The 11510-nt window shown below is 52.3% G+C and overlaps 2 protein-coding genes across 3 annotated transcripts; one reads left to right on the top strand and one right to left on the bottom strand.

Moving 5' to 3' along the window:
* Window positions 1-736: 736 nt before the first annotated feature.
* Window positions 737-6772, top strand: Gnb3 (guanine nucleotide binding protein (G protein), beta 3). Its single transcript, NM_013530.1, has 10 exons — window positions 737-1092; window positions 1262-1348; window positions 1607-1645; window positions 3096-3202; window positions 3282-3345; window positions 3459-3621; window positions 3727-3793; window positions 3886-4087; window positions 5220-5436; window positions 6229-6772. The coding sequence occupies exons 2-10, from the start codon at window positions 1292-1294 to the stop codon at window positions 6333-6335; spliced, it is 1023 nt and encodes a 340-aa protein (NP_038558.1). The 5' UTR covers window positions 737-1092; window positions 1262-1291; the 3' UTR covers window positions 6336-6772.
* Window positions 6773-7310: 538 nt separating this feature from the next.
* On the bottom strand, window positions 7311-11482 carry Cdca3 (cell division cycle associated 3). Of its 2 annotated transcripts, XM_006505564.4 has the most exons (7): window positions 10739-11482; window positions 10595-10648; window positions 10362-10509; window positions 9524-9650; window positions 8573-8866; window positions 8343-8446; window positions 7311-8027 (listed from the first exon to the last, which is right to left on the bottom strand). In XM_006505564.4, the coding sequence occupies exons 3-7, from the start codon at window positions 10479-10481 to the stop codon at window positions 7872-7874; spliced, it is 801 nt and encodes a 266-aa protein (XP_006505627.1). In that variant the 5' UTR covers window positions 10482-10509; window positions 10595-10648; window positions 10739-11482; the 3' UTR covers window positions 7311-7871. The 2 variants fall into 2 exon arrangements, with proteins under 2 accessions (XP_006505627.1, NP_038566.1); NM_013538.5 differs by lacking the exon at window positions 10595-10648 and having other exon boundaries at window positions 10739-10836.
* Between the last annotated feature and the right edge of the window lie 28 nt (window positions 11483-11510).

Genomic DNA, 11510 nt, shown 5'->3' with positions numbered 1-11510 from the left:
GGTGTCTTGGGGCCTCTCAGAGGTGGAGCCATGACAGCCCAGTGATTTGTCAGGGAAATCTCAGCCACCTGCTGCTTCATGCAAATAGACCCCCCCCGCACCCCCCCTCCCGGTGCCCCATCGCCGCTGCCACCACCACCACTGCCACTGCCACAGCCACAGCTGCTCCGTGAGCCTCCAACTCTAAGCCATGCCATCCCTCCCTCTGGCTCCTATCTTCACAGTCCACTAAGACCCTGGGAGTCATGTGTGGATGCATGAGGACAGACCCCAGCCGAGAAGCAGGACACAGAGCTCTGTTCTCTTTTGTAGTCATTTCTTTGCCCACAACACAGGGGCACATGGGCCCAGCTCCCCCCACCCCCATCTCCCTGTCAACTCCCCCAACTAGGATCAGGCCCAAGGGCAGCTGGTCGGGGCTTGTCGAGAAAAGGGATTATCCTGCTCAGCCCATCTAATCTCAGCTTCTGCTTGGACCCTCCCCACCCCTCCCCACAGCCCTCAACGAGGAAGCATGGTTTGTAGTGTTGACAACAGGGTCATCTGTCACCCTCCTGTTCTGGCTCCTGGCCCGCTTGCTGAACAAGGCCAAGATCATGACCACAGGTTGGGGCTAGGGCCTGGGGAGGTCACTGGAGCTATGACTGCTCCTGTTCTACTTCCCCAAACGCAACCAGTAATCCTCACGGCTTGTCTCTGATCCGTGGGCTGATGCTCTTATCTCTGCTGGCGGACTGACCGTGGAAGCACCCCTCTATCCCCACCCCCCTTCTTGTGGCTGCATAAGAGGGGTGCTGCTCTTCTCTGGTCCACGGGCCTGTTTCCCACCCCTCCAGGCTGACCTGTCTCTGGAAGCCACATACCTCCCCTCCCTGGCCTCTCCCCCACCCCTGCCAGCTGATTTCATTTGCCTGGCGTGGTTGTTGCTGGCCTTACCCTTCCCTGTCATTCCCCCCTCCCTCTCAGTCAGGGCCAGGCCAGGCCAGCTCCTCTGGCAGCAGAGGGGGGCAGGTGACAGGCAGGCATCGCAGCTGAGACAGTGAGGAGGCGCCCGGGAAGCGGAAACCTGGGAGAAGTCCAGCCAGAGCCCAAGTAAGAGGGAGCTGGCCGGCTCTACCCTCTGGGATCGGGGGCCCATGGGGAGGGCTCAGGCAGGGCTGGGGTTGATACCCAGGAGGGAGAGCCCCCCATCACAGGAGTAGGGCAGGATGGAAAGAACAGAAACATGGTCTGACGGGGACCTATTTCATGTCCCTGGCAGGAGCCGGAACTACCCCTCGACCTGTGCACCATGGGGGAGATGGAGCAGCTGAGGCAGGAGGCGGAGCAACTCAAGAAGCAGATTGCTGTAACCCCAGAGCCCTCGTCCTGGGGACCTTGGAGAACAGAACTCAGGACACGTGGGAGTGTGGCCTGGGAGGGATTGGGTTCACTCTTGGGTGACACTTTAGACACCTCTCATCTAGAAGGGTTCAGAGACTTTAAATCCAGACCTCACATTTGAAACCACCTCCCAACTGCAGAGCCCCATGCCCTCCCATATGTGAGGCGCATATGCATGCCCCCTGCCCTAGCACAGCCTCCCTGATGCCCACTTTCCCCGCAGGATGCCAGGAAAGCCTGTGCGGACATCACTCTGGCTGAGGTGAGACCTTCTGCCCATCTGAGGCAGGGCATGATAGGAGGGGAGGGGACTGAGCAAGGACTTCAGGACCAGCAACATATTGCTGCCTGAGCTTTTAGCACATCCTGTCCTTGAAGGGAGGAAAGACATTCATGAATTAATTCAACAAACATCCATTAAGATCTGCTCTGGGCCAGCCATTATATTGGATACGGAAGACATAGACTGGCCTTCACCCTGAACAGTGATGGGGGTAGGGCGAGCAGGACTTCTCTTAGACTCAAACTGGCAGCTGTCTAAAGTGACATTTCATTGATTTTAAGATGCATGCTTTCTCACAGAGCTTTCTAAAGTCGAGATGCATCTAACAATACATGATACCTTGTTAGCCTATTGTTTCTTTCTTCGTGATACACAAACTACTACTGTTTCTTAGAATTGATAGCCCAAGCCATGTCAGGTGGCACAGACTTGTAATCTAGCTAGGCTGAGGTAGGAGTGAAAACTCACAGCATACCTGAGCTGCGGGGTGGATTTAAGACTAGCCTGGCTCAAAATAAAAAGTAAAAAAGTTGAGTTATGAGAAAAATTTCAAAAAGGAAGGCATGAAGTTGTGTGGGGGTAGGAGGTAAAGGGTGGACGTGGGAGGAGTTAGGAGGAATGGGGCAGATATGACCAAAATGCCTGTGTGAAATTACCAATGAATAGAAATATTATGTTAAAAAAGAAAAAAAGCAGAAAGGGTCTGGGGATATATTTTAGTGCTGGAATTCTTAGCTATCATACTGAGGCCCTAGTTCAATCTACAGTACTAAGGGGAAAAAAGATAAACAGAATCGGTTGTATTAAATATGTACATAAGAGTAAGCATTATGAGAAAGGCACTGGGCTAGACGCTTAACTACATAATTCTACATGATTTCCATGGCAACTCTGAGATAAAAGGCTCAGGGAAAGGTGTGTGTAACAATTTGCTGAAGGTGACAAAGTACCGCAGACCGAGTCTGCAGACTCCTCAGGCTTGGTAGCTAGGAGGCTGCTTGTGGCTGTGTGGAGTGGAGAACTGGATTTCAGCAGTGCAGTCCCCGGCAGTGGTGATGCCATGGCTGAGTGCCACCATGGTGTATGAGAAGAGGCACCGGCCAATCTGACACCACCGTGTGTTTCTCTCCCCAAGTTTATGTGTAGTGACCTCATACCAACAGCCTGAAAATCAAGGTGAGAGTGTCTCCACACTAGAACGTTCTCCTCTTCCTCCTCCCCCTCGGTATGGAGACACTATATAGCACTGGTTAGCAACTTGCCACAAGCTAGCCCAGCACCTGTCTACCATTGGAGGCTCAGTCACTCCAGACCAGGGCCTCTTTCTCTAAGATTGGGGCATCTGCTCAAGTGCCTGGTCCCCAGCAGACGCTCATGTGGAGCAGGGGCTCTTGCAGACACGTGAAACCCAACACCCCTTTCTCTGCAGCTTGTGTCTGGCCTGGAGGTGGTGGGCCGAGTCCAGATGCGGACACGGAGGACATTAAGGGGACATCTGGCCAAGATCTATGCCATGCACTGGGCCACTGACTCTAAGTGAGGATCCAGAGGAGCCTAAAGGGGTGAGGGGTTAGGGAAAAAGAGGGACAGATGACACAGGGGCCCTCTTTCTCAGGCTGCTCGTAAGTGCCTCGCAGGATGGGAAGCTGATCGTGTGGGACACTTATACCACCAATAAGGTACCAGACCTCCCTGCTGACCCTCCATCCTTCCTGGGGATGCCACGCCTAATCTTTGTCCTGTTTGGCTGAAGCACTGGTTCCACGTGCCCCAAATCTACCCTCCCACACAGGTGCATGCAATCCCGCTGCGTTCCTCCTGGGTCATGACCTGTGCCTATGCACCATCAGGGAACTTTGTGGCATGTGGGGGGCTGGACAACATGTGTTCAATCTACAACCTCAAATCCCGCGAGGGCAATGTCAAGGTCAGCCGGGAGCTCTCTGCTCACACAGGTGAGCCGTCCTCTTTCCCTGTGTAGGGGCTCAAGAAAGTCCAGGCCCCTGGCCAGTTATGGCCAGGACCTTGAGCCAGGGTGCTGTCCTTCTAACCACCTCCAGGTTATCTCTCCTGTTGCCGCTTCCTGGATGACAACAACATCGTGACTAGCTCTGGGGACACCACATGGTAAGGGTTGAATGCCCCGGGAGCTGAGGAAGGTTACCCTGTCCTGGGCAACTGGGACATTTCTCTGTGATGGGCTCCCTCTCTCCTGGCAGTGCCTTGTGGGACATTGAGACAGGACAGCAGAAGACAGTGTTTGTGGGACACACTGGTGACTGCATGAGCCTGGCTGTGTCCCCAGACTACAAACTCTTCATTTCGGGAGCTTGCGATGCTAGCGCGAAGCTCTGGGATGTGAGGGAAGGGACCTGTCGTCAGACTTTCACTGGCCATGAGTCAGACATCAATGCCATCTGTGTGAGTCTCTTACGTGTACCTTCAGCAACTACCTTAAACCCCAATACATACCTCACCCACTTCCACAGTGCCCCTGAGCCCTTTCCTTATAACTTTACCTTGTAGGAGAGTTTCAAAGCCAATGACAAGGAATCCCGTGTCTGCTTCGCCCAGATTCACTGTTAACATTTTGCCACACTTGCTTCAGACATACACGTGCACACCCACTCAGTCACACTTAGGTCCTTCCTTCCCTCTGTCCTGTGTGTGGAGCTAGAGCTTCACGTCCGTCAGAGCTTCCACATGCTAAGCAAATACCCTACCACCAAGCTACATGCGAGGGCCTCAGCCCTGGGTTCTCTGAGAGTACATTACACATATCCTGGCTCCATGCCCCTTAGTTACTTCCTGGAGGGCCGAAGAGGGTGTTGGATTCCCTAGAATCAGAGTTATAGCTATGAGCTGTCATGTGACTGCTGGCAGATGAACTGGGGTCCTCTGCAAGAGCAAGGATTCTTAGCTGCTAAGCCTTCTCTCCAGCCCTAAGTCAAGATTAAAAAAATCCACCCTCCCCCAAGAGAAAGTCTTATCACATACCTCTGGCTATCCTAGAACTAGCTCTGTAGGTCAGGCTGGCCTCAGACTCAGGGCTCCACTTGCCTCTGCCTCCCAAGTGCTGGTATTGAAGGCGTGAGCCACCGCTGCCTGGCAACATTGCGTCTTTTTGGTGAGGGTACACCAGTTCTCTATAATTCCCCTCAAAGCAAACCTGTTATTCTCTGTGATGATGTTCAGGTTATATGCCTGGACCTTGGGCTATTCTTACACACCCTGATCTAGTCATTAGGGTTAGTAGCAGTAGGAATCTGATCTTTTTGTGTGTGTGACCCTGGGAGACCTTGGTTCTCTTGCCTGCACCGTGGGAGCAGGCAACATGCCTGCCTATGGTGCCGGAATCACTGGCCGAAGGAGCTACAAGAACACAGTCAGTTAACGACTTCGATGCAGCTGGCTGCCTCGCCCTACCAAGAAACAGACCCAGAGACTGGGAGAAATGGCTTATACACTCTTCCCCAGTGGGAGCCAGGAAGCAGGCAGGAAGGCAAGGCTGCCCCAGGTCTGAGCCCTGACCTCTTCTTAACTGTATCCTCAGTTCTTTCCCAACGGGGAGGCCATCTGCACTGGCTCAGATGACGCCTCCTGCCGCCTCTTTGACCTGAGGGCAGACCAGGAACTGACTGCCTATTCCCAGGAGAGCATCATCTGCGGCATCACTTCAGTAGCCTTCTCGCTCAGTGGGCGCCTGCTCTTTGCAGGCTATGATGACTTCAACTGCAATGTCTGGGACTCTCTGAAGTGCGAGCGTGTAGGTAAGGGTCGGCCCCAGACTGGCCAGCCTTCCCTCTTTCCCTCTCAGTTGTCGGCACGGGGACCTCCTCACCACTGATCCCTAACTGTTGCCTGACAGGAGCCTTGGGAACCGACACCCTTTGCTTCTGAAGCTAAGACCGCGTTCCCTCAACAGAAAGTACTCTAAGCAGCCCTTCCCCTGCCTAGTGCTGTACCCGTCCCTCTGATCACCCTCAATCCTGTGTACCTCAAGTGTCCAGTATTGCAGTTCCAGGGCCATCCATTAAGGGACAGTCTCAGAGATGTGTGGATGAGAGTCAATCAGGATGTACCGAGCACCAGGGTCCAGGCTCGCCTAAGGGCGTGTCTAGCATTGGTCTACTCTAAAGTGGAAAAGGACAGCCTGCCTTCTATCAGGAGAGACCAAGAGCTGAATAAAACAACCCCCAGACAGGCCCAAAGCCTGCTGAGTTGCTTACTTTTTGAGGTCCTCTATACCTGTCACTCCCCTGGGCCTTGGCTTTTTTTTTTTTTTTTTTTAATCTAGAAACAAAGGAGTCCTTGGGCTCTTCAAAGTGGCCCTGGCTTTCTTCATAGCATACTGACATTACTAATCAGTTTACCCTTGCCCCACCAGTGACTCAAGTTCTCGATGGAGGAACTGGCCTGACAAGAAAACCCTCTCCTTGGGGCTAACCCTCCGTCAGCTCCTTGGTCTCCATCAGGGCCAGTCCATCGAAGCCAGGGCTTCTGTGCTCACCCAGAGCCTCACACACTGTGGCAGAGCAGGCTGACTTCTCTCTCTCCTTCAGGCATACTCTCTGGCCATGACAACAGAGTCAGCTGCCTGGGGGTCACTGCTGACGGCATGGCTGTGGCCACTGGTTCCTGGGACAGCTTCCTCAAAATCTGGAACTGAGGAGGCTAGAGGAAGAGGTGGGAAGCCACGAAGGTTCTCAGCAGGCTCCTCCTATGCCCCGTCTCCTTAGGGTCAGTCTCCTATACTCCAGGGGCCATTCCTAGTAAACTTCCTTTTAAGAGCAGGTGGGATTATGGGAGTGTGCCTTTGGAAGCATCAGGGACTTAAGGGCAAGAACTGCCCCATTTCCTGCCATGGCCTCTCCTCTCCACAGCCCTCACAGCCTCTCCCTTAATAAACAAGAATGGACCCCTTCCCCACCCTAGAGTCCTCCTGGGTTACCAGTAGCCTTTGTCCAGATGGGGAATGGCCAGAGTGCTCAGCCCATGACTATGGATGTGGCTCCTAGTCTCCTGGCTTCCTTCCCGCCGCTTTCTCCTTTTCTGCCCTTTTGTTCTCTCTTATTACCTAATAAAATGTAGCATCCTGGTACCTCTGTGATGTCTGGCGCCCATGCCCTTTGTGCTCCAAGAAGTCCTAGGTCCCATTAATGGGCAACAAGCTCTAACAAGTGCTAGGAACAAGGAGAAGTACTAGGCAGATGTGGGCAGGAAGGATTGGAGCAGAGGCTGCGGTCTCTGGGGGGTGGGTGGGCTAAGTGGTGGGAGGCATCTAACAGAATCTTACAGACTACAGTTCGTAATGTGTGCGTGCCTGAAAAGGAGCTGGATGATAAAGGGCCCTGGAGGAGGCCATTCAAGTGGGGTAGTACCATGCTCATTAAGCTTGTCAGAAAAACTGCCCTAACAACAGCGGTGAAGTGCCTGGCCCTCTAGAGGCCCATCGAGGGATGAGGCAGGTGGTAAGAGATGCAAGGGGAACCAGACTCAGTAACAGAGTAATCATCTAACATGAACAAAAACTCACACACACACACACACACACACACACACACACACACACACACTCTCTCTCTCTCTCTCTCTCTCTCCCTCCCTCCCTCCCTCCCTCTTTCAGGCAAGACAAGACAAGGGAGAAGACGACAAGAATATATAATCACCAGGCCCTAGTGACAACCTCACAGACACGTCATGTTCAATATGATGCCCAAAGCCGAGGCTTAGGCTTGAGTAGCTAGGAGATGACCACCTTTCCCCAGCCACAGGGAGAGGCGTAGGCAATGAGGGAAAGATCATGAATCTTATTTTAGGGGAACTAACGTTGAGTGTTTATGTCGAGAGGGGGACCTGGAAATTACAAGCAGGTAAGCAATAGCTAAACCCAAACAAGAAGTGAAGAGGGCCAAAGGCAGAGCTCTGGGGACATCAAAGCTTAAGCTACATAAAGGAGGCTCAGAAGTGGCAGGAGAGAGATCTATCCAGGTCTCACAGGCCCCTAGGATGCCATTCTATACACACAAGACCCGGTGTAGCTTTGCTCTAACTTCTTAAAGCATCATTTAAAATCATCTACTTTAATATACAGGAAACACATAAAACATTTTAAAAGAACGATGTCCAAGTACCAGAGTTGGTGCCTGAGAGGAATCAGAACAGGGCTTTCTTTGGTGCCCTTGGGGATGACTCCAGCACAGCCCTAGCTCTCCAACAAGGCAAAATGCTGATTTTCCTTGTCGTGGTCCTGGTTTGGCTCCCGTGCTCCTCCTCCAGCTTTGAGAAATCTTCCAGTTCCAAGAACGACTCCTTCCTTTAGGTCCTTAACGTTCTCACTGAGGGCAGAAGGCCGCTTACCCTGTAGAAGGCAGGACATGAGCTGAGGGGCCAGAGGGGTGCTGTGAGGGAGGCAGAGGCAAGAGCTGGGGAAAGCGGCCTCCCACTTTAATGAGGGATACTCTTTTTTGTTTATACGTATGAATGCTCTATTTGCATGTATGGCTGCATGACAGAAGGCATCAGACCCCTTATATAGTGGTTGTGGGCCACTATGTGGTTGCTGGAAATTGAAGCCCAGACCTCTGGAAGAGCAGCTAGTGCTCTTAATTGCTGAGACATCTCTCCAGCCCATGACAGATACTTGGTGACAATTTTCACCCCCCTCTTCCTTTACCTGTCGTAGTGTCAAGGTCCCAGGGGAGTTGTCATCCTGCAGGATGGTGAGAGGGGACCTCCCTAGAACCTTGCTGTTTGCTTTTCGTCTGCTGCGCTTAGAACCTGTGGTAAGAAAGGTTTTGTTAGAGTAAGGACTTAAAGTCGAGGGCTTACAGTTTACTTGTCCTCCGTTATCCCAGGACGTGACTCTAGCTTCTCTTCCCTCCATCTTGCTCTTCGGTTCTGTACCTGAGGACTGGGGAGTCTCTGGGTCTCTGGAGGGCTTGTCTGAGTTCTGGCTGGCAGCTATAGTTTCTGCGGATTGTTTGGCTTCCTCCTTGGTAAACACCTGTTTGGGATCGAGTTCAGCCTGGCTCCAAGGCAGTAACTGGTCCTCAGGGGATAACTGAGGATCTGAAGACAGGTCCAGGTCATAAAATAAAGGCGTTTCCCGGGGCAGAGCAAGCTCTGGGGAGGAAATCGATTCCGACGCTTCTGTCTCCAATACTTCGCTCAGCTCTTTCACCAGTGAGCACTGAGGGTCTGGAGGAAAGAAGGCCGAGAAGCTGCAGCTTCCCGATCCAAATCAAGGAGGGGAAGATAAGGGGGCGTCGGGCTCCTGCTCAGAGCGAAGGGGAGCGGGAAGGGGGAAACCAGGATGGGGGGAAAATGATCTGGAGAAGATCGGAGATAAGCGCTGGGTGGCGTCCCGGCCAGGTACAATTCTAGCACTCCAGTACTGAAGTAGGATTGCCTCAAGTTCCAGGCCAGCCTGGGATACAACGGGAGGCCTTGACTTAAAAAGAAAATGGGAAAAGACAAAAACAGCCGATCAGCGGACAAAGGAGCTTGTTAGCAAACCTGATGGCCCTAGTTGGAGGCCAAGAAGCTACACGTAGAAGGGGAGAACTGACTCCCTCAAATTGTCCTCTGACCTTCACATGTGAACTGTGCCAGGTGTGGGCCTCCACCCCCACCCCCAAATCTGTGTTAGAAAATGTTTTTAAGTGAGAAAGGTCCCATACAGGAGGATAGAAACCCTGGCATGCTTAAGACCTTTGGTTAAAACCCCAGACAAAAAAAAACCAAATAAATAAACAACAACAACAACAACAACAACAACCCAGTAAAACAAAAATGGTGGTGAAAGCACCCTAGAATAGGTGTCAGTTTCAGGCACCCCCTGAGCCCATCACTTGCCTGGACCACTGATCTTCATGGGTGTCCGTGCAATGCCAAGAGTAGGAGAGCGGGGATCTGGGTCTTGTGCCTGTTTGAGACCGTTCAGCTGTTCTGCTGGTAGGCTTGGCTGTGGAGAGCTCTCTACCTGTCAATACCACAGGTTAGAATAAGTCTGGGCCCTGGGCTGGAGAGATGGCTCAGCGGTTAAGAGCACTGGCTGTTCTTCCAGAGGTCCTGAGTTCAATTCCCAGCAACCACATGGTGGTTCACAACCATCTGTAATGGGATCTGATGCCCTCTTCTGGTGTGTCTGAAGACAGCAACAGGGTACTCATATACAAAATAAATAAATAAATCTTTAAAAAAAAAAAAAAGTCTGGGCCCTGACCTTTATCTCCTCCCCATATTTCTAGCCAGACCTGCGACTGCCCAGTGCAGGTTAAAGAATGCAGAAAGTTGCCAGGCACGGTAATGGCACATGCCTTTTATCTCAGTACTTGGGAGGCAGGAGGATCTCTATATGTTTGAGGCCAACCTGGTCTCCATTGTGACAGGGCTACATGGTGAGACCCCGTCTTTAAAAAAAAAAAAAAAAAAAAAAGGCAGAAAGTCAGCTAATGAAAAAAGAGATCATGTATTTGAAAGACAGCAAGGAGGGGTATACGGAAGGGTTTGGAGGGAGGGACAGGCAGATATGACAAGATTATATTAGAGCCTCAAAAATAAATAATAAAAGGGGGAGGGATGGAGAAAGTAGGGTTCCAGTGGCAGTGGGAATGAGGGCTCATGTAAACAAGCTAGGCAGAGGCCCGCATCCAGACAGCCTCCCTGCATTCCCCAGCCCAGCCCAGTATACCTGAATAGGAGTGCGCTGGATGCCAGCACTAGGTGAACGAGGGTCTGCTACTCGAGCCACTTGCTTGTTGCGTGGCAGAGGCCGTGCTGGAGTGCCTGAGACGCTCTGAGTCGAACCCATCTCCACTGGGGCTGGGGACGGGGCCCGGCTGTGCAGATGCAGAGGAAGGGACGTCCGTCAGAAGAGACTCAGAGCTTACTGCTTCCGTGTCGGACCTCTGACCCCATACCCACCCGATCTTCCCAGCTTCCAGCAGAGGAACCTCCGGGTCGCTAGCCCAGAGAACTCTGCAAGGATAACGAATGGAGATTTTTAACAGAGCAGTCAGGTCTGCGGGAGCCTTCGTATTTAACCACTAATTCATTCACATTACTTACCGGGCCCCAGCTCGACCTCTGCCCGAACACCAGCTAGAGAAATAACTCCCAAAGCCCGGAGTTTCAAACTTCCCTCCACGCCCCCTGCCCCGACCCTATTGGCTAAGCCGAAGCAGACTCTCATAGGCCAGTTGTGGAAAATGCGCCTTCCGGAGCAGAAAGCCATTGGTCTGAAGGATGTCTATCATGAGGACTGGCCAATGGGCTGAGGACTGGCTTGCCCTCCGGTGGTGGCTCCGTGAGCTGGGGACTTTTGTTTAGTATCAGCCTGACAGCGGTGGACTTGATGGGTGCCACTCGGCCTTTCTGTTTCATTAAACAAAATAGAATGAGTTATCAGACTGTATGCACAAAGCCAGCTGGAGACGGAGTTAATATGGTTTGTCTAAAGCGAAACAGCCATCCTTATTGGTTGACGGAGTTATCACGCATCTCTCAAAATCGCCTCATTGACTACTGCTTTTCAAATACCAAGACAAGTGCTTTCTGATTGGACGAGTCCTTGGCAAAGTTTCAGTAATCAATGCGTTTAAACAATTCACAGTTTCTGCTCTGCACGTAAGGCATTCTAGAGTCCTTGAATCACAGCTCCTGCAACTCCCAGCCCTCCTGGAACCGCCACATGAGCACTTGCCCTGGGAGAGCAGGATTGGTCCTTTCGGCCATCAGTTGTACCCGCGGCGCTTTTTATTGGTATTCGCTGAGTGGGGGCAGAGGGTGGAGCGCCAGGAGGCAGGCTGGGTCCAACTGCCGATCTCGCGCGTCTTGCCTT

The sequence above is a fragment of the Mus musculus genome, chromosome 6 (genome assembly GCF_000001635.26).
Source record: "Mus musculus strain C57BL/6J chromosome 6, GRCm38.p6 C57BL/6J".
Classification (NCBI taxonomy): Eukaryota; Metazoa; Chordata; class Mammalia; order Rodentia; family Muridae; genus Mus; species Mus musculus.
This window is presented reverse-complemented; position numbering and strand designations above follow the sequence as displayed.

What these genes read in the sequence shown, in the direction of transcription:
- Gnb3 (NM_013530.1), top strand. Translation starts at nt 1,292, where the DNA reads ATGGGGGAGATGGAGCAGCTGAGGCAGGAGGCGGAGCAACTCAAGAAG. An exon ending in GGAGCTCTCTGCTCACACAG is followed by an intron (nt 3,622 to 3,726) that starts GTGAGCCGTCCT and finishes AACCACCTCCAG; the next exon opens with GTTATCTCTCCTGTTGCCGC. An exon ending in CAGACATCAATGCCATCTGT is followed by an intron (nt 4,088 to 5,219) that starts GTGAGTCTCTTA and finishes CTGTATCCTCAG; the next exon opens with TTCTTTCCCAACGGGGAGGC.
- Cdca3 (XM_006505564.4), bottom strand. Translation starts at nt 10,481, where the DNA reads ATGGGTTCGACTCAGAGCGTCTCAGGCACTCCAGCACGGCCTCTGCCA. An exon ending in TCCAGCGCACTCCTATTCAG is followed by an intron (nt 9,651 to 10,361) that starts GTATACTGGGCT and finishes TGGTATTGACAG; the next exon opens with GTAGAGAGCTCTCCACAGCC. An exon ending in GGACCTTGACACTACGACAG is followed by an intron (nt 8,028 to 8,342) that starts GTAAAGGAAGAG and finishes TGCCTTCTACAG; the next exon opens with GGTAAGCGGCCTTCTGCCCT.